The sequence below is a fragment of the Mytilus edulis genome, chromosome 10, assembly GCF_963676685.1.
Source record: "Mytilus edulis chromosome 10, xbMytEdul2.2, whole genome shotgun sequence".
In the NCBI taxonomy this organism is placed as follows: Eukaryota; Metazoa; Mollusca; class Bivalvia; order Mytilida; family Mytilidae; genus Mytilus; species Mytilus edulis.
In genome coordinates, this window is record NC_092353.1 from 48,911,701 (window position 1) to 48,935,058 (window position 23,358).

The 23,358-nt window shown below is 32.3% G+C and overlaps 1 protein-coding gene across 1 annotated transcript; it reads left to right on the forward strand.

Annotated features, from left to right (window-relative positions):
• The first annotated feature begins 5,429 nt into the window (after positions 1 to 5,429).
• On the forward strand, positions 5,430 to 17,409 carry LOC139492463 (uncharacterized). The gene is made up of 6 exons (XM_071280645.1): positions 5,430 to 5,517; positions 8,611 to 9,303; positions 11,669 to 11,779; positions 14,110 to 14,214; positions 15,246 to 15,397; positions 16,815 to 17,409. Exons 2-6 carry the CDS (start codon positions 8,700 to 8,702, stop codon positions 16,980 to 16,982), a joined length of 1,140 nt encoding a protein of 379 aa, XP_071136746.1. The 5' UTR covers positions 5,430 to 5,517; positions 8,611 to 8,699; the 3' UTR covers positions 16,983 to 17,409.
• Positions 17,410 to 23,358: the final 5,949 nt, after the last annotated feature.

Genomic DNA, 23,358 nt, shown 5'->3' on the forward strand with positions numbered 1-23,358 from the left:
ATAATTGAATGTATAATTCACTTTGTAAAATAACTTATGTTTTATACAATGTCATATTACTTATGTTTTTATTGCTGATTTTGTGAGATGTATAAAACACATGACTTTAAAAATATTTGTAATATGATTATTATTATTATAATCAAAGTATGTTAAAAAAAAATATTCTTGACATGTACGTACAGTCAAAGTTGCCATGACTTATGCAATGCCAAATAAAAGTATCGACAAGCAGAAGTATAGTTAGGTTATGTTGTACATGCACCGTTGATTGTGAGTAATCTCATTTGTTATTTTATTTTGCTGTTTAAGTGAAATATTACATAAAGTGAAATATTCTAAGTGAACTAAGTCTCCAAAACACATTCAATGAGACATTTTTCTTGAAATGACTCTACCATGATTATGAGTAGAAAGAAGAAACCATACTTAGTGTTTTGGGGTGCTGTTTCTCCTTATTTCTTATATTCTGTAAATTATTTCTAAAGCCGTCACAACAAATTATTCATTGAAAGAGAAAATCTGTATGTCCCTTTCTAGAAGGTGGCGTAAATTAAAGTTTTATGTAAGAACTAACTTAAACCTCCTTGAGACCTTAAACTTTTATATATATAGTTCATTAAGCTTGAATACTTCATCTGCTTATTTCTCATATCAGCACTATCATAAATAAGTGAAATGTATCTTAAATTTGTATTTATTGGCCTAAAACATTGAATTTAGAGAAAATGAGAGGTATAAATGGTGCAAAGAGATCTTATAAGGAAGACAGAGAGATCCATTAGTGGGGTTTATCTTCTTAAAGTCATCGTATGTATAATATTGAACTGTTAGTCGGTCTATGAGATAAATGTGTGATTATTGGCCCACACTATAGTCTATCATGATACGGCTTGGGTTGGATTTTTCCAAGAAATTTTGCTGGAATCGCTGAAGATGTTGTCTCACATTCTTCTTGATTTTTCTCAAAGTATTGAACTGATTATGACTAAACTTGAAGCTTGTAAACAGATAACAAAAGAGGTGAACATTTGATTGATTCATTTCCAGTGATGGTTATTTTCTTATATGCAATAAAATGTTATGTGAATTTTTTTCTATAGTGCTGGGCAGGATAACACTTTATTCATGCCAATTTTTTTTTATTATTAAAACAGAGATAAAATCTCCACAATATTTTGAAAACTGAAAATTTAACAATGACTATTTTAAGGAAATATCAATGGTGGTTTTACACCTTAAAGATCTTTTACAACCTTAATAAGATCAACTTTACGAATGAGTTTGTTCAAAGGTTCGATGAGTTTCATACACGTATCACATAGTGATTTTCGCTCTTTAAGTATAAAAAGAAAAATCACAAAATACTGAACTTAGAGGAAAATCCATTCGGAAAGTCCATAATCACATGGCAAAAGCAAATAACAAAACGCTTCAAAAACGAATGGACAAGAACAAAATTACCGTAAATTTTAGCACGTAAATACCATTTTTAATAAAATTTCTACAGGTTCAACCAAATGTATGTATCTTTGAAAGAGTTTATTATTTAGTGTTTTAGATAATTTAATAATTTATATATAGATCAATATTTTTAATGCAAGAAGGTTTATAATATCTTTCAAAATCTCTTTTTATACGGTGATATTGTTGTGTACCTAACGGCAATTGAAAAATATTTCATGCATATTTTGGGCTACTTAAATCATGCAATAAATCAATTCTATTTGGACGAAGGGTGGTAATTTGATTTTCCACAAGAACCTTTATTTGTCACGAACTAACCTCTAAAGATGTTAATACAAGAGTTCTAGTGCGTACAGCGATCTTACTATCTTGTTTTTTTAAACTTAAGCGAAATTGCTATCTAGGATTTTTGCAAATATGTCACTTCTAATGTCTTGCAGCTTAAATTTGAACTTAAACAATAATATCTGAAGCTATTTTTGATGTGAAATAGAAATATTCTGATGAGAAATTTATTTTTGAAGTATAACTCCTGTTCTGTTTTCCTTCTAATTCTTATGCTTTTTTGTGTACTATTATAATGATCAATTAGAAAATTTAATCTTTAAATGCAAAATAGTTAAAAGTCCTCAAAATCGTAGGAAAGGCATCACTTTTGTTTTTTTATAAAATCTTATATATGCTGTGGTCTTATAGCATTGGTACAGATAAGTTAAAGCTGCCACCATGTGAGATAAGCGTAGGTTTAAATAACGTTGGAAAAGAAGAAAACATTGCTAGCGCCTATTTGCAAATATAATGTAACGTGTAATCAGGCGTTTATATCTTAAACGAACGTTCCAGTAAATACTTGGATCCAAGTTGTCCACAAACAATACGTCAATACCAAAAACTATAACTATCTATATTATTCACAATGAACCAAAATATATACACGGGCTCTTTGCCGATACAAAGTAAGTATGAACTCTTATATATACAAGTTTATACAATATAACAGCCTGTCCTCCTAATGGGACTTTATGTCACTAAAAGACAGTATGGCTGGTACAGTCTGTCTGTATCAGACAATGTGTGCTGGTACAGCCTGTTCTCCGAATGAGACAGTCTGTCACTTCCAGACAGTGCGGGCTGGTACAACTTGTCCTCCGAGAGGGACAGTATGTCACTACCAGACAGTGCGGGCTGGTACAACTTGTCCTCCGAGTGGGACAGTCTGCCTTGTCAATCCAGTCAACTCGTACGTTTACTTTGTACCCAGTACAAAGTGTCCTCTAAAAATTAAAGCTCTTTCAGCCCTTAATATTACCGACGTACGCTCTGTTGACTTATGACGGCTCATCGTCAGCCAACCGACAGCCTCGAATGCCGTTTCTAATTCGCGTATATACCCTTGGTCGAATATATTATTTACTGGATAGGGGTGTTCTCGAAATGTTCCCGACACCGAACACAAGAGTACCTCTCAAACACCCCCATACCAATGGACCGAACCACTGACTCTCCCGCCAAACTTCTAAATCTGTCTAACTCTTTCTCTAGCGTAAACCATGCATTGCTACTATAAGATCCTACTTATTAGTAACCTTAACGACCAATAAACATTACTATAATATCATAAGGCTTAAGTTTAAACGAAGATTGTGTGATTTCCGGTGTTAGACCTGTATGTCAGTTATAAAGCTTACAATATCAAGACGTATTCAATTAACTCCTTATATCATCAATTATTTTGAAAGGCAGAAATCAGTTCTCAATCCATCCAACCATTGTCAATACCGTGTTGGTTCCTTTTCCTAGAATAACCTCTCCTTTATCTGTTGCCAAAAAGGAACTTATTAATTCATACTCAATTGTTTCCTTGCTTGGCTTTACTTTTTTGGAGTTAACTGTATTGTATTTTAAGCTTGGCATTCGTAAATCGAAGATTTCAATGTAGCAAATTCGGTTTACTCAGCGACGCGTATTTGCGCAGTAAAATCAGGTTTTACTAAGAACGAGCAGCTTAAAATACATTACTGTGAACGCGTTCTAATGCCACATATTAAAATAGATTTTTTATTTGGTAAAACATGGTACACAGAAGAACATGTGGTCAGTATGCTGGAGTTTCTTATCGACAACATATTTGTTGAGTGTGGGGGTAGACTTTTCCAACAAATTGTCGGCATTCCTATGGGAACAAACTATGCGCCTCTTCTTGGCGATCTCTTCTTATTTTCTTATGAATCGAAGTTCCTCCAGACACTTGTCAAAAACAAGAAGACGAAAGAAGCCAGATTGTTCAATTTCACTTTCAGATATATTGATGATGTTCTTTCCATAAACAATCCGAACTTTTCTGATTGGGTTCCATTAATATATCCTAGAGATTAAAGAATCAACAGACACGGCTTCCTCCGCTTCATTTTTAGACTTATATCTTGTTTTTGACTTACACAGTCATCTTAGTACCAGAATCTATGACAAACGAGACGATTTTAATTTTGAAATTATAAATTTCCCCCACCTTAGAAACAATATACCAACTTCACCTGCATATGGGATATTAATTTCCCAACTTATTCGATATTCAAAAGCTTGCAGATCCTACTCAGACTTTGTAAAACGTTATCAGTGTCTAAGTAGAAAGTTGATGAACCAGGGTTATGTCAAAGAACGTCTCGTCCTTTTTCTAAAAAAGTTAATCGGAAGGTACCAAGACCTTGTTAATAAATATTCCGTATCAACTTCACAAATAATACACGATGGTCTTGATGTATAGATTCTGCGAACTGATGTTGTTTATCACCTTAACAACGTGTTTTATAGTTCTTTCATTTGTCTTTGTTCTATTATTAATATTCCTTTTACTGTTGGATGGTTTTATGTGATATCCGTTTGATGTGCCTCGGTACTTATACATCTCGTCAATGTGTTTGTATTGTCTTTCATTTTTTGGTGGCGTGTTTAGTATATGCGACTTTTTGTATTTCTTTGGTTCTTATATAACGTGACTCTGTACTTATTACAAAATACGTTGAACCATAAACGTCAAAATCATTCAATCGCGTAGTTGAATTAACTATTTGTGGATTCTTATAAATTCTATATATAACTTTTGGACTATTTTCAATCTCGGTCTATTTCTGAAATTTATTCTTACATACTTTTGTTTTTCTAACCCTATATGCTAACATTACCTATGTAAATTTTAAAATTGTTTGTATGCACATTGAACGACAAATCTATGTGACGTATACAATTTTCTGACATCAGACACACAATATAAATATATGGGCTCTAAAATTCAATGAATGAAAAGTCGTCGAAACTTATGAATCGTCTTTACGTGTCAACCAGGACGAGAATATATACAGTAAACGAATTTATTTTCGCGAGCGATTTATTTTCGCGACTTTCGCGAGAAGATAAGTAACGCGAATATAAATCGTCGCGAATGTTGGATTATTTCTTATTTAACTACATCAAGTAAATTTGAGAATCGCGAAATTTAATAGCCCCAAAATGGACCAGAAAGGGCTAATCGCGAAAATAAAGTATCCGCGAAAATAAGTCGGTTTACAGTGTATATATGAGATATGAATACGAACACTGCTTTGCAATGGTTTGCTACAGATTTAAGAAATATTGTTTTGTTTTAACTTGTTTTACTGATCAATTTAATACGCCTTTATTCTTTTTAAATGGTAATCGATAAATGAATATGTTTATCTGAAGTATCAAACTAAAGTAGGAACGCCCAGATCAAAGGAAATGAAAACACTTGTGAAAATTTTACTTATAACAAATGAAAAACACTTATCTATAGTAGAAACGGAAGAAAATGACAGAATCTTGACTCTCTTCCTATTTCTACAAGTATATGCAGAAATACATGAAATATATTTTACATATATAAAATTAAATATGGAACTTCATAAAAGTTTCCTGTTTGGGTTTTACACTCTGAAATAAATTGTTAAAAGAATAAATAAACAGGAATACAATATCAGCAGTCGACCAGATGTACTGCACAAAACGTTGAGCTAAATTAGCCAAATCATTGTTGTAAGTTTGTTATTTGTTATATTTTATATTGTTAAAGTACTTCGATGGATATTGTGAAACTTATAGGAACAAGTAATTTTGTTTTCGAATGCATTTTTTTTAAAAATCAGTTTAATTTGTCGATATGACTGAATTATGGAATGTATAAATACGCAGTCATGTTCTGTTCAATTCCAAAACTGCAATCACGTAAAAAATTCATTCATTAAAAACTATATTTTTTTTAAATCGACAAGGAAACAACCTCATTATCAAACCTGACTTGACATTAATCAACCAGTCTTTAAGTTCCTGTCCAAAGACAGGAGCCTTTAATTCAGTGGTTTTTAATAGGTTTTGTCTGCTATGTTAGTTTTCATATTATTGTTTTGTCATAAATCAGGTCATCGTTTTGTTTGCTTAAACTGTTTAAGTTTTGTCTTGTCCGAGGCTTTTAAGTCAACTATACAGCATACATTTTGTTTATTTTGAATGCCAATCAGTGACCAATATTTGATATGTTATAAGGATCCATTGACATTCATACCATACTTATCATGTTTGTTGGAAAATACCAAAGTAATTATTAATCTTTGTACATGTTGTATGTCAAGGAGCTCGCTTTTGACGTCAATTTAAAGGTGTTGTATAACAATTGTTTTAAAAGGCTATAAAAGATAACAATTTTAATTATATGACAATACAAAATTAAAATAATATTCATTTGTCTGAATGTTAAACAATGGGATCATCAAGTTAATGTTTACTTTTGTTAGGGAATTAAAAAGGCTTAATAAGCCAAAAGTGCCTTTTACTCGCATTAAAAAGGGGAAAATTACAGAAGAAATTATCAACCACAATAGATCAATTGTATACAGTTTAACCAGGAACCCTTAAGTATTTTCGATTTTGCATGCTTCAAATATATTCAAACTGGACATGCTCTTACGGTTTTCCAAAGACAACACTAATTCCTAATTAGTTAACTAAGGGGTTCATTTCTTTTTGTCAAGGACAATTCTCGTGTTTTGAAGGTAATGTAATCTTTTTTATGTTTTGATTTCGTAAATGCAGTTGCGCTGTCTGCGTACGATGTCTTCTGGTAATTACGACATTTGTATTCTATTATTTTGACTATAATACATGGCAGATTAAACGCAGAACAATAGCTAGTGTTATAGCAAAATGTATTGTTCGTCATTTGTGTCTTATTAGTTCACAGGTTTTACCTGACGAAATTAATTTAAAAATCATTATTTATATAAAAGGTAAAAGTTTGTTTGTTTTTTAATTTGGTTTGGAAACATGTATCAAGCGTTATAACTAAAATTTTCTAATATATGGAATTTCTTGATCACCAAATTATTTAAGAGAACATTCTCAACTTTAGCTTCAATAACTAATCTCCTTATTTGAATACATTATGATGTACAACAAAAACATTTGACAACAGAACTAACGTACACAAGTCCTACATTTTTTTTTATAAATCTTGCCGAAACCTTTTTTTTAATGTTTGATTGCTAATGACAACTGACCTTACATTCGGGGCTAACCTGCACCCACAAAAAATAAATAAATAAATATGACTGGATTTGATTTCAAATGAGATAAGTGTCCAATAAAGTTTAAATGAATAAGATGAACCAATAATAAGTAACCGTACAGTTAATCACGAAAAATAATGAATCCATATAAGTCATATGCTAAATTCTTGACATAAGACAATCCAGTAATCTCTTAAAAAATGAGAAGTCTTCAACAGTGTGTTTGCTTATGCAACGAACGCCTATTGAAAAACATTCATGTATTATGATAATTTACAATAATAAAACAGTTACTTATGAACTCTCTTCAAGGAGTGTAGACCGGATTAGATGACATATACATTGTTGCATTCGGAAATCTAAAGACAACCTGAAAAAGGGTAGTCTAACTGAACATGGTTCATGAAATTTTCTCCATTTCTTCGAACATTCATTCAATGCAGCCTGAACAGCCCTACATGTACTATCACGAAGAGGTAAACGATACCTGTTTTTAAAGCATTGCCAATTTTGAGTGAACCTAAATATTAAGAAAATATGGTTTGTAAGTCAAGCATAAGTTGAAACATGAAATGCATGAAACGAATATAAGACATGATACCAAAGATACGCTAGAAATCCCACATCGAAAATGTACACTACTTATCAACACGAACTCAATTTGAAACGGGAGTTGAATAGACGTACGCCAGAAGAGGCACCCTATCTTATCTCACCAGTTGCATTGCTACCCATCGTATGGGTTGTGGTCTGTAGAAATATGGTAAAATGTCGTATCAATGTTTGATTACAAGGGACAAGGTATATAAGTTATGAAAATGTCTGTGGAAAATAAAGAGAATTCGAAAGTTTAATGATATCTCGAAATCTTTCTGACAGTTTTTCAAAAATTAAACAACAAATTTAAAAGACTGCAGTATGTGGATATATGAATGAAACTATTGCTTAAGTGTATAACGTATACATACACATGTTATATATAAAGGCAACAGTAGTATACCGCTGTTCAAACTCATAAATCCATGGACAAAAAACAAAATCGGGGTAACAAACTAAAACTGAGGGAAACGCATAAATATAAGAGAACAACGACACAACACTACAATAGAACTAACATACACAGAAACGGACCAAGCATCAGACAAAATCCTACGAGAATAACATATAATGATTAAACCCTTAAGCAAAACGACAGCTTCTACACATTAATGTCGAAGGAACCCTCTTCCTTTTGTGAAAAAATTAGTTACCTTAACTGTCAATTATACAAAAGCTATCATTTTATAGCCGACTATACGGTATTGATTGTTCCCATTGTCGGAGGCTGTACGGGTCCTACGATTGCTAAAATCGTCTTCATGTGAGCTTAAGTGGGTATTTCTTGCATTGGAAAGCATACCACATCCCCTTATTCTTATATGCATAGCTTATAAAATTACAAATATTGGTGACCGTATATTGTGCGGTTAGGGTGATATTTTATTGCCGATTTTAGCAAACGCTTAGTATTCATATGATTATATAATTTTATATGTTAACCTTTATATCGAAATCATTGTTATTTTAGTAATAAACAAGAGTAGATTGAACGAAAGGCTTCTGTATCCTATTTAAACAACATGTGTTTAGCTTTGTAAGAAACGGAAACTGTCCGAGATGTCGACAGCAAATCTAAATGTATATGTCAACAATATCGTCGATGAAGAATCAACACATAACGATGTAGTATACATGGAATGTGCTGATGCTGAAGGTCAATATGCAGCTTATAAAAAAATGCCCCCGAAAGCTGAAGAAACGTCATATATTGATGTAGTGTACACGGAATGTTTTGATGCTGAAGGTCAATCCGCTCATATAGAAATGTTCACGGATGCTGAAGAAACATCACATATTGAAGTAGTGTACACGGAATGTTTTGATGCTGAAGGTCAATCCACGTATATAGAAATGCTCCCGAATACTGAAGAAACGTCACATACTGATGTAGTGTACATGGAATGTTTTGATGCTAAACGTCAATCCGCTTATGAGGAAATGTGCTCGGCTGCAAATACAAATCCGGAATATATTGACCTCAATATTGCACATAATAGTCGAGATAATCAGTCCATTCAAACCAAAAATAGCCGGAGTCGAACAATACACGTTCAATATCGGTTACTGGTTTTCATAAGTTGCTTTTTGATCACATTAGTTGTAACAAATATCGTGACATTCATTACAACAAAAAATAAATTTTCTGCAATAAAAAAACCCTGTAAGTATGAATATTTATTTTGTTTAGTTAAATTATATAAATTCAATAAGTGAAGATATATACTTAATGTTATTGCCAACGACCGCGGGCTAAAGCATGAACAAGCAATACTATTTAAAGATGCTAGTCAAAAACATCTGCACGGATATTCATGGAAATACAAAAAACTGACATGTTTTTACCAAATGAACATTTCTTAAATATCAATATAAAAGTCACATCGTTGTTGTTCAATGCAGTGACAACCGGGTTATTGCAAATTTAGCCATTTTGCGTTACCTGTTGCAGCCCTCAATTTCAAAATTGATTAAGCTCTCCAACAGGATATTTATATGTTATCCATTAAGGTATTTATATTACAAATTTGCTTTAAATAATAATGGAAAGGTTTTTAATATTAGTCGCAATAGGTTTTCTTTCCACTTCTGTAAACAATTTCGAAATTTTCCTTTGACCGATGCAGACGATTCGCACACCACTCAATTGGGGAATCTGCTAAGCTCTCCGTCTTGTCATTGATGCTCCATCGGGGTATTTATATTAAATACATACTGGAAAGGCTTAATTTCTGTAAAACATATCATTGATGGTTTTTTTTTTTATTTTATCCTGCAATTAGGTGTCTTACTATAAAGATACAGCCCTACAGATATCACTATGTTTTATCCGTATGACTTACTTTGACTTATTCCTCTTTGTTCCTTGTGGAACATAGGGATGCTACAGTCGCTTTCCACTTTACTCTGTTTTGGGCTATCCTTTTTGCTTCGCTCCAGGTATATCAAATTTCCTCTAGCTCTTTGTGCCTTGATCTTCTCCAGCTGTGAATGGTCTTCCTATCTCCTATGTCCTTGGGGGTTCCATTCTAATGCCTGTCTAGTGATGGTACTTACAGGTTTCCTCAAAGTGTGCCCAATCCATTGCCAAGTTCTACTCTTTAGCTGTTTAGTTGCTGGTTCCTGGTTAGTTCTTTCCCATAAGCATTTGTTACTAATGGTTTCTGGCCACCAAAATTTACAAATTTGGCGCAAGCATTTGTTGATAAAAACCTGGATTTGATGTTGTACCCCTGCTGCAAATCTCCAGGTCTCTGCACCATAGAAAAGGACTGATTTTACATTCGTGTTGAAAATTCGAATTTTGGTGTTTTCTGTAAATGCTGTTGATTTCCAAACTGGCTTCAGCATGGCAAAAGCTTGTCGAGTTTTACTTATTCTTGTCCTGATGTCTGCATCTGTCCCACCAGTTCTATCCATGAAGCTTCCTAAATAAGTAAACTGATCTACTTTTTCAATATCTTCCCCTTCAATTGACACTGTTCCTCCTTTTCTGGTCTTTCGTAATTTTTGTCTTCTTAATGTTGTTTTTTAGCCCTAGTTTTTTTCCTGTTTCATGGAGTTCGGTGGTTTTGTCTCTCATGTCTTTCAAATGGTGAGATAACAGAACCAGATCAAATCTAGACTTTGTGCCAAGTTTCACTGTAAACCTCTTGGTGTAGTGTCTAGTGCTTGCTTTGTTACCCAGTCTATAGCTATCAAGAATAGTGTAGGGGAGAGTAGGCAGCCTTGTTTCACACCAGTATTTATATGGAAAGGATTGGAAAATGATGATTCATATATCACTTGTACTGTGTATCTGTATCTGTATATATACTATACAGGATTCCGTTCAATATAGTTAGTATAAACCCGGTAATAAGTTTAATTTTTGTATGTCACATTCGTGGAAAGTCCAGACATGTGAAGGTTATCCTTTAAAAATTAACGGGAAAATGTAAAGATAGTTTAAAAGAATTTATAAAAAAATACACTGACGGAATCAAATTATTATTATTACTGAAAGTAAACATTTCTCGCACAAATTGTGTTTTGAAAACAACACCATTAACAGAATTATTTGATTTTTCCGACAATTTACCCCACATAACAACACTTTGGAAACATGTTTTAGCATTCTTGAGCAAAATCTATTTTAGAGCTTCACTGAGTTAATATGTATTTGCGTTTTACCAGCGTTCCATTATGAAATTCACACTTAAACAAAGTCTTTATCTAACGAAGATGTCACAATACGTTTTTTACTCACTATCGTCGTAAATATTTCCGACGTTACAGTATTAATGGGCATTTGTTTGTTTAATTTGCCTGTTTAACTTGAAATATATATAAGAACTCTCCGAAAGGGTAGTTACTATATTTTCCTAGATGTAATATATAGCGGCAATATTTCATTTCAGCATATTCCATGATCCTCGACACAGTTTAAACAAACATTGAAATCAGGAATTTTATGGAATACTTAGACTTGAAATATAATTTTTTTTTTCATTTGTTTTTATAAAAATGACGACCCTTTTAAATTTTAGTGACACCTTGTACTGAAAGTAAATGTTTGAACGGAGGATCATGTGCAGTGTTGGACGGCTTGTTTTACTGTTCATGCGATTCTAGGTTTTCAGGACGTTTGTGTGAAGAAGGTATGCCTTTGATAGGGATAGTCGTAGAAAAAATACAGTGAGATTGAAAAAAAAAATATCGTTTTTTATACTTTGCGCTTCTGAGAAACCAATTTTGATAGAAATGTCAAGGCATCATGTTAGTATTTCTGACCAATACATGTGATTGGATCATATGGGTTATATTTAAACAATTTAGCACTTAAGACTTTCAGCTGATCATATTTTTGAAATAATGATAATAACAATACTACCTCTAATACTTAAAGTTATAAATTAATAAATCACCGTAAAAATATAACCGTAAACGGAGAAAACAGATATCCGCTAAATGAATGAAATATGGAAAAAGGAAGAATATACAGTTTCAAACCCCGGGTTCATTTGACGACTTCAATTAAGGAATAACCTATATGTAATAGTTGTACTATATAGGTCACTTGTTAACTACTATATACTGGTGCAATACAGAATTTGTTCATACTTTAAACAATTGTTCATGTTATGCAACATTTTATATTGTACCAAAAAGAAGTATTAACTATACCTCGTTTTTTTAATTGTCTGAATTATGTTATGGATAATGCATATTTAAGGAATTTCTAGTCGTAGAACATTCCGAGGGGATATTCCTTTCTAATGTGTTCAGATTTGTATACGCCCAGTAGTTGTCGTTTGTTTATGTAATGTATACGTGTTTCTTGTTTCTCGTTTTTTTATATAGATTAGACCGTTGGTTTTCCTGTTTGAATAGTTTTACACTAGTAATTTTGGGGCCCTGTATAGCTTGTTGTTCGGTTTGAGCCAAGGCTCCGTGTTGAAGGCTGTACATTGACCTATAATGGTTTACTTTTTTTTTTAAAATTGTTATTTAGATGGAGAGTTGTCTCATTGGCACTCACATCGCATCTTCCTATATCTAGATACATAAACCTTAAAAATTATTATCCATACACAATAAAAATATTACTGTAACTACATGAAGAAAGACACAAAATAATTATTACCATCCGATAAAAGTGTATGACAAATACAAGACACATTGTTAGTAATATATTGTACCATTTTAGTTAATGGAAAAGGGGGAGGGGGTGTTTTTTTTTTTCTATTTGTAATGACATTTCTATCGCGGAATGGCTGTCGGAAAATTTGTTATATTTTCAACAATTTTAATTGAATCGAATGAAATATTCACCTCACTTAAGGTTTCAGACGGCCCATAGCACCGGTTTGAGCGTATATATTTGCCTGATATCTATTACGAATACGCTATGTCAGTGCATTGAAGGAACATTGCTTTGTTTATGTTGTAATATCAACAAATATTTTAAACATAGATAACGTAGAAAACTAATCTATAGATAAGTGTTGTATAATGGTTTGACAAGAGATTATTGTTAAACTTCCTTTAAAGACTTCTTGTTCAACGCTATTTCAAATTTAAACAAAACTGGTGGTCACGGAGCTTTTTAGTAAAAAAAAACATTGAAATTAATGAAGCTATTGATATATTATAGAATGATAGTATTTATGGGAAACTTCAATTCTCCCCATCGATTAAACATTGAATTATAGAATTGGTTAAATTTCAATGAGATACATGTACATGTAACTGCTTTTCATGAATATTTCTGAAATATTGAATAATCATAGGGGGTCATAGACATTATTTTTCTTTAAAATGAAAATAAAACTCATCACAATTAATATTTTTTTTCTGCCTTTGATTTTAAAATAATTCCCCAAACAGTGCCTAATTTTTTATCTTTAAGATTTAAGTTTAAGATGTTTTTGTTATATAATGACTGATACCTGTTAATAAATAAGAACCCAAAAAGTATGTTTGCAACATGAGAGGACGGGATTCTAATTAAAAGACACCCAACCCCCTATTGGCATAACCATGCCACTTCAATAATTCCGCTTTAAATTATGCAAGGTAATACCAGCAACATATATACTAGTATATATTTGTTAAGGGGCCAACTGAAGGACGCCTCCGGGTACGGGAATTTTTCGTTGCACTGAAGACCTGTTGGTGACCTTCTGCTGTTGTCTGCTCTATGGTCGGGTTGTCTCTTTGGCACACCTATTTCCATTCTCAATTTTAGTAATCTAATTTGAAGAGATTATGCTACAATTGTATCTTATTTAGTTTGATTATAAATTGCTTTGCTATATGTGAAGTGTTTATCAATAGCAAATATTGTTAATAACGGTAAAAAAAGTCATTCTTTAAAAAAAACCCAGATCATTCTTTAAAAAAATAAACAAAGTTTAAAATGGATTTTTTTTTAAAATTAGAATATAAAAATTTACATATTTTACCTTGAATTTACCTTAAATTTCAGGACCATGCTTTTCAAATCCTTGTTTCAATTCTGGCTCTTGTACCGTATTAGGCAAAAATTACACCAGTAATTGTCAAACTGGAACAGATGGCGAGCGTTGTCAAGGTGAGATAAATGAAAAGAAAAAAGATTGATCGTCGAAAGGTTACAACACTATAAAAATAAAGTGAAAGATTAAATACATCAACTTGTTTAATTGTGAATATTGTTGAGGAATTTTATAAATAGATATTCAACTGGTATGTTATTTTTATTTATACTCTCTCACAAATTAAGCCGAACAATGTTTAATCTGATTTTTGTGGGATTAGAACCCTTGCTCTTCTTTTACCTAGTTGGTCGAGTGGTAAAAGGCTCTGAGCATATTACAACCTCGATTTTTACGAAGCAGGTGTTCGAATATATATAACATGTACCACATTACCTTGACGATAACAACAACAATTGTTTTACACATCTTGCAAAGTGAAACCGGTTGCAGAAACACTATAAAAGTGAATTTATGTCTTAAATAATTGATATGAATACAAGTCCTAGTTCATTTTCCCATAAATTTACATCATATGATGTGACTTGTTTGGAATATTACACTGTGACAAACTCATTCAGCCTCATAAAGCGCTTCGAAAATCAAGCTGGAATCGATCTGTTTCTTTACTTACCTCCAAACCTTGACTTGGACCTGTATTTTCACTTATGACATCTACAGCAATACCGCTTATAATTGCATGTATGTACTACATCATTTTGCTATGTTTTGTCACTGCAGTAAGTGTATGGTTTTTTTTTACAATTTTTAACTTAACTCATTACACATTCAATCTGTCTATTTCGAAATGAATAGTTTGCTAGAACAGAAACATTACTAAAATAAGTCCCGTTAGGTAGCTTGATTTGCGTTGCAATTTTGTCCTCTAGATTATACTGAAAAACAGTTCAGTCTTATTCTAAAGGACCTTGAGCATTGGTTTTCAAATATGACATTATCAATTGTGGGTACACTTATTCCACACCCTGTAATATTTGTGATCATAGCTAGATAAAAATGAATTTGCTAGAAGACGAGCGCGAATCATACAGTATATTATAATGTTGTTTCATATCTTATAATATTTCAAAATCTATTCAATTTACAGATGTTTTTAATGGAACGATAACATCTCCCGGATACCCGTCAAACTACAGAAACAATATTAATGACAAATGGACGATTGATGTTGGTCTTGGAAACAAAGTCAGACTTAAGTTTACTCTTTTTGAACTTGAGAAAGATTATGGTTATGTAAAGGTATGGTTATAACGCTATAAAGTTAAAAAGGATTATTACGTCAAAATGGGAATGCATCACCTGAAAAACATGTACAAACAAGAATGTAAAAATTAGAAAGATCATATCATAGGGAACATGTGTACTAAGTTTCAAATTGATTGGACTTCAACTTCCTCAAAAACTACTTCGACCAAAAACTTTAACCTGAAGCGGGACAGATGTACATACGGACGGATGAACGGACGAACGAACGAACAGACGGACCCACAGACCAGAAAACATAATGCCCATAAATGGGGCATTGAAAGTATTCTGTCAATACAGCAGAACTGCAATATAGTACATTTTATTAAAAATAAACACAGCTATTCTACTTGAACATGACGTCATGATTGGATTAATAACATTAACCTGAACATCAGGTAGAACAACATATTTGTTTTACTGCAACATTCAATCTATGTATATGAGGAATTCAACTCCAATAGCTGTTAAAAAAAGGATAAATAACTAGGAATCTACGAATGCACCATCCATAGGACTTCTTATTAGTTAATAGGTGGGTAGTATATTATTCTTTCACAGGACTCGTTTGGAAATAGTGTGTCAAATTTTCTAGTTCCGTTGAAACAATTTAGAAGACAATAGTAACAAAACATCAGGTATTTCACTTTACTAATCTATTTTCTTTTACTGTGAATTCCAATTCTATCATAGGAACATGAATTTTGCATTTGTATTACTATAACAAATAATGGTATCTGAAACTTATTTTTTTTCTCTTTAAAATAGTCATTTGCAACACGCCTGAACGCAAATGGGTGTACCCGACCTTCTCGTTTGGATAAGGTTATTGCCAATGTTTTGAATTTTCCCCCAATAAACCTTTCCAGGGGGCAGAGATGAAAACCAGAACTCAAAAGAGACAAAATAAAAATTAAGAAGCTATTCTCACACAACATGTATTTTTTTTATAGATTTAGTGTTTCAAAGAAGTAATTAATAAATAACACACAATAAACACTATTTAATTGAGTAGTTTAAAGGTCTAAGTAAAAAGAAACACAATGGTAAACTGCTTACTGGAGTAGTTAAAGATTAAAGTTAATAAAACAGAAGGAAAAACTATTAAATAGAGTAGTTCAAAATGTTAGTTAAAAACGCACAAATAAAAACTATTTCATGAGGTAGTTTTATGATATTAATAAATAACACACAATGAAAAAACTGATAAATTTAGTATTTTAAAATTTAACTATTAATAACACACACTGAAAAAGATTCAAGAAGTCAATAAAATTAAGAAAGAAAATGGGGAATGTGTCAAAGCGACAACAACCCGACCATACATACTTATATATGTAAATGTAGTTTAATAACTCATGACATAATAAACATTTTATTAATCTTCATTGATATTTTCTTTTCATGTCAGATATATGATGGACGTTCAATAAAGTGCGCTAGTTCTATAAAAAGTTTCACTGGAAATATTCTACCAAAAGATGTGATATCAACTGGAAGATATATGTTAATTGTATTTACTTCAAACGGATATAAAACAGCGCGGGGATTTCGAGTAGTTATTTATAAAAGACAATGAATTTAAACTTCTGAACCAACGTACTTTGTTGTGTTGGACAGGACAGGATACAATAAATGTTGAAAGTCATATGTTTTCAGACATTATACAAATCAAATTAGATTTTTTATTGTACTATTTTTTTTTGTATATAGATGCTATTTAAGGAATGACTGTAATATTTTTTCTGTCTATGAAGAAATTACTTAAAAAATTTGGTGCTCACTGAATAACGCGCGTAGCGGGTTATTTAACAGTGTGCACCACCTTTTGTTTTGTTATTTCGAATAGACAGAAAAAACATTACAGTCGTTTCATATAATTTAATTCTAAATTCCATTTTAAACTGTAGAAAACCATGAAAAAACGTTGATGACGTCACGATCACATGCTAAATTATGTCTATGGGGTGATAACAAAATAACGTCAGCCAATCAGACGACACGTTTCATCCAAAATAAAATTATATGAAAATGGGTTTGGACTTATTGTTTTGTTATAAAAGCTTAAAATGAATGTTAATTACAGTCTTGCTATGTGTAAATACAATCTACAAAACTGTCGGATATGGCTTCCTCTTCGTTATAAAAGAAGGACGAAAGATACCAAAAGGACAGTCAAACTCATAAATCGAAAATAAACTGACAATGTCATGGCTAAAAAGACAAACAGACAAACAATAGTACACATGACACAACATAGAAAACTAACGAATAAACAACACGAACCCCAAAAAAACTAGGGATGATCATAAACTTACAACTGCCATAATCATAAAATGTGTATTAATATAAACGGTACCAATTTTTTGAACCATACGCGCATTTCGACAATCAATGTCTCTTCAATAACGCTCGAGGCCCAAAAAAGAGAAAGTAAAATGCTTATAAAAAAAAATTACGAGCTATAAAACAAAAACGACAAAATGTTTGCATACGCCGGGCAATGTATCAGAGTTTTGCACGAGATTGATACAATCCTAACTCGTACAAAATTTCCCAAAATTTAAAAAAAAAGAGATTCATAGCACAACATCCGTATTTGATGTAATACCAAAATATAATGACTACTGTACTCGAAATACCCCCGGGTACTACCAGTTCAGCAGCAGAGACATCTATTCAGTGGGAGTTATAACATTAACGAAACCAATGTTCCAGCACCAGATCCAACTTCTGCAAACCGGAGCGGTTGAGTCAATACAAATATGATTTGTAAATCTTGTAGTGAATTAGTTGTAAATAAAAGAAATATCGATGCATTAGGTTTTTGTCTCTTGCTTATCTGAAGACGACTTAAGCCGATCAAAGAAAACAACGACTCGTAATCACTTAAATTGTTATCATAAAGTTTTTAAAAAATGTGTCAAGGGAGTATGTTATAACCCTAGGAGTATCCCATATCCGCCACTGGTGTTAAAACATACATGTGAATGTTGGGTGTTTTTGGTAGTTTGACTCGTTGTAATCACTTACATAAAATACATTTGACCTGTGTGTGCATTATTGTCTTTGCGAAAAAATCAAGTACCAAGAAAGGCTAGCTAATATTTAGTACTAAAAATAATGTACAGGAAAACAAGACGGGATAAGGTGTACACCAATTGGGAAATATACATTGTTATATGTGACACAGATATATCAAAACGATTAACCATATAATGAAAGCGTTCTTAAAACTTACTACTTTACAACTAATATTACTAATAGTACTATTATCATTATTAATATTACTGTTGTTAGCAAGGAATATAAATATGTGGATGTGTAAAATACTTTTCTATTATAGCTTTTAACATGAGCAACACGACGGTAGCCACATGTGGTGTAGGATCTGATTACCATTCCGGAACACCTGCTATCACCCCATTTTTTAGTATATGTCGTTTTGTTTAGTCTTTATTTTGCCATGTTGTGTTTTGTGTATTATTGCTTGTCTGTTTGTATTTTTCTTTTCTAGCCATGGCAGTTCATTTTCAAGTTTGAATGTTCTCTGGTAATTTTCGCCCCGCCATCAAAGTTGCTTTACAAAGGAGTTTGTCCAAATGAGACAATCAAAATGTCTTGCATAGAAAATGTTTGACATCCATTTACAATACTATCATGTAACATTTATACTTGTTTACGTATTAATTGTGTGTTTTTAAAACATCTTATAGATAGCCCATTATACAATATATGTTTTGTCCTAAACAGTTTGAAACTGTCATTCAGTCTTCTTACCGCCTTGAACGTCTCTCCTCGGGTATGAAATGCAATGAGCTTAATTCCCGATCGGGTAAAAGTAATGACCTCAAAGATTTTATAAAATGTGCTAAACACGCGACTTTTTGTAGTAAGAATACATTTTTAATAGTGAGAATAACGTGTCCGAGTGTGGCATGACTTCCTGTGGTTAGTTATCTTGTTATAACTAGCATGTTAAAGCTATTGCTTTACGTGTTGTTTTTACTTATATATACTGCAGCTGTGCTATTTGAGCAGTCAAATTGCATTGACTGTATAATTATATGTGGTATACAGTCACTGACCGTATATCACCTTGTTCATGACGTCAATAAAACATACAGGTTCGCGGCAATTTTACGTTGTCTGCTCACAATTAAAGAATGACGGTTTTTACCGTAAATACTTCATTATGAACAGTTATAAGAGTTTCAGTATATAAAGAATAACCATACATTGTCTCAAAATATCAATCTGTTATTTGTACTCGGCTCGAAACAGGTAGAAATGCTCGACACAGCCCCGTTTTCTACCTGTTTTTAAGCCTTGTACAAATAACATTGATGTTTCGAGACAATGTATGGTTGTTATATATATATATAACGTGTCCGAGTAGTGTGTCATGACTTCCTGTGGTCAGTTAACTTGTTATAACTAGCATGATAAAGTTATTGATCCACGTGTTGTTTTTACTTATATTATAGTAACTTTTTAATATTCGAATTTTTTTGTTATTAAATGTATAATATCTCTGCCACAAGGCAATATGGATGAATTAATCCTTGCATAAGATGTGAAAGCCAGTATTATTAAAAATCAAAGTAAAATTAAGAGATGCCAAGTAGCTTTCAACCTAATGTTGCTAAACACTTATCCTACATTCATGACATATGTTGTTGTCCAAGCAGAGAAAGCCCTAAACAACATCGTTTTTGTGTGTAAAACTCATTACATTAAATGCTTGATAACCGAATTAGGTATTGACAATTCACTTGGAAACTCAACATATAACCTCATGAGACTTACCAAAGAGGAAATCCGGGATAATCATAGGTCTGTTCTACGTTCCTTTGGAATTTAAACCAAAGATGATGAACTGGATCTTCCATCACTGTATTGGATACCTAACTGCATAAGTGTCTTTACAAACAACGGTATATTGCTGGATCTTCCAAGTGCTCCACGAAACCTCTTTTTTAAATTATTAACATCTATTTTATCAGCAATTAAAGACGGGCTTCAAAGTTATTGTGAAACTGCCTATGATAGAGTTGCCGTGAATCAGATGTAGATACTTAAAAATTCCAAAGATCTTTTAGAGTTAATACAATCTAGCTCTCTTTCATCTTGTAATAGTATTAAAACATTTGACTTTTATACACTTTATACAAGTATTCCACATTCCAAACTAAAAGACAAATTGAAAGAGTTCGTATTTCTTTGTTTCATAAAAAAAAGAATGGCCAACGAAGATACAAGTATCTTGTCTTAAGAAGGGATAAATCCTACTTTGTAAAGGATCACTCTGATTCAAACAAAAAAATCTCTGAAACTGACAATATCAAGATGCTTGATTTTTTTTATTGACAACATATTTGTTACGTTCGGAGGACGTGTTTTTCAACAGACTATCGGCATTCCAATGGGAACGAATTGTGCCCCTCTTCTTGTCGACTTGTTTCTTTATTATTATGAGGCTGACTTCATACAGGAACTTCTTAGGAAGAAAGATAAGAAGTTAGCAATATCCTTTAACTCTACTTTCCGCTATATAGATGATGTTTTTTCACCTAATAATTAAAAATTTGGTGACTATGTCGAACGCATCTATCCCATTAATTAAGGATACAACAGATACAGTTAATATAAAAAAGAAGATCTGGTATGATTACTTATGAGACAACTATCCACAAAAGACCACACAGACATTTAAAACAACTATAGGTCACCGTACGGCCTGCAACAATGAGCAAAGCTCATACCGCATAGTCAGCTATAAAAGGCCTAGATAAGACAACGTAAAGACAACGTAAAACAATTCAAACGAAAAAACTAACGGCCTCATATCTTGACTAACATCTAGAAATTGACAATGAGGGTCGATTGAAAACAAAACTATACGACAAAAAAGATGATTTCAGCTTTCCAATTGTGAACTTTCCATTTCTAAGTAGCAACATTCCAGCAGCACCTGCATACGGTGTATATATCTCCCAATTGACACGATATTCCCGTGCTTGCAATTCCTATCATGATTTTCTTGTTAGAGGGTTGTTGCTCACAAGGAAGCTATTAGGTCAAGAGTTCTAAATGGTGAAGTTGAAATCATCTCTTTGAAAATTTTACGGACGCCTTCACGAGTTGGTTGACCATTATGGAATAACCGTTTCACAAATGAAATCGAATATGTTCTTTACGTCGTAACGATAATCCTCTTCCCTTTCATAAAAGTGACCTACCGAGTTAGACTATTTACCGGATTTGTTATCTCATAAGCAACACGCCGGGTGCCACATGGGGAGCAGGATCTGCTTACCCTTCCAGAGCACCTGAGATCACCCTTAGTTTTTGGTGGGGCTCGTGTTGTTTATTCTTTAGTTTTATATGTTGTGTCATGTTCACTATTGTTTGTCAGTTTGTTCTTTTCATTTTTAGCCATGGCGTTGCCAGGTTATTTTCGATTTATGAGTTTGACTGTCCCTCTGGTATCTTTCGTCCCTCTTTGTCAGTCATTGCAAATGAATAAACAAACTACAATCTAAATCAAAATGAAACCAATGACATACATGCATTTTCATGTGTGTGTATATTTTAATAAAAATAGATAGGAAATGCTTATTTGCTTCATGCAAATCTTTGAAATAAAAAAAAACAAAAAAAAGAAGTGTAAACTAAAAGTTAAAATTATGTTGGAAAGTGTTTCCTTTTTTTCCAATATGAAAACATCAAGCCAGACAGAAGTTTTAAAGCTGATGAACATTTAATTTTTATTCCAGTGAAATTTTATGTTTCCGTAAAAACTTCCTACCTTAGATTTTTTTTGATGATTTTCATATTAGCCGTTCGAAATTTATTGTACTCTTATGGACAATAACTTAACCTTTTCAATATCCGCAAATATCTTTAAATTAGTGCCTTTGTGAACTTTATAGATGTTTTTCTAAATATCTGCCGATAATTAAAAGTCGGTTTCATCGATTCATATGCAGTGCTTTACAATGACAGAAGTAATCAAGAACAATATAAATAGTTATTTGAATTATTTTGCACAATTGGATATTTTGGTTTATTATTTCTTTCATTTAACGAGTTCATACAATTTTGTTTTACCTTTTCAATTCAATAATAGATGGAAGGTATTTGCAAAACACACAAGGGTGACAAACCTCAGTTAAAAAAAGTCCTTTACTTTCAAACGACAAGATTGAAAATTGAGGACCTGAACTTATCCTTCAATTTGACATCATAAACATACAAAATTAAGTGTTGTCACTAGAACTTCATTGGAGAAACTCGTAAACCATTGAAAATCATATCTTACATTTATGTTTACCTTCACTTGACTTATTAGTTAATAACTTTTTTGTGGAAAGACTTTGTGCTGATTTTATTGGTGTGTTCTTCCGTAAAATTTTAAAATAGCATGTAATGTTTGTCGCTGAGATATTTGGTATTTGATATGATGGGTTTATGTGCTTTGTAAATTTCTTTGTTATCCCCCCTTGCGACTTTTTTTGTTATTGCTAATCCTTTGTAATTTCATAAAAACCTAGATTTGTTTTTTAACAATTCGTTATAACTTCTTAATAATTTTGACTGAAGGGATTTTGAGACCCACTCCTTCTGTATTAGATATTAATGGAATGTGTTTGTTATTGGCAAACCATGAGTGTGAAGACTCTGGGAATTTTTGTTGTAGGTCATTGGTTCCACTGATAAAAAATTAGTTCAAGGTCAAAGGTCAAGGTGTTTTATTTTGGCTTTTTTTCGGTCCTCCTAAATAACCATAAGATATCGACCAATTTTTTTTTACTAAACTGTTAGTTTCGACATCTCGTTACACCGAGCATACCTCTTACCAATTCACGTTCTACTTAATATACTTCATCTTACTTGGGATCGAGATGAACTAGTTTTCAACAGGTCAATTTTCACCTCGTAGATCATGTGAA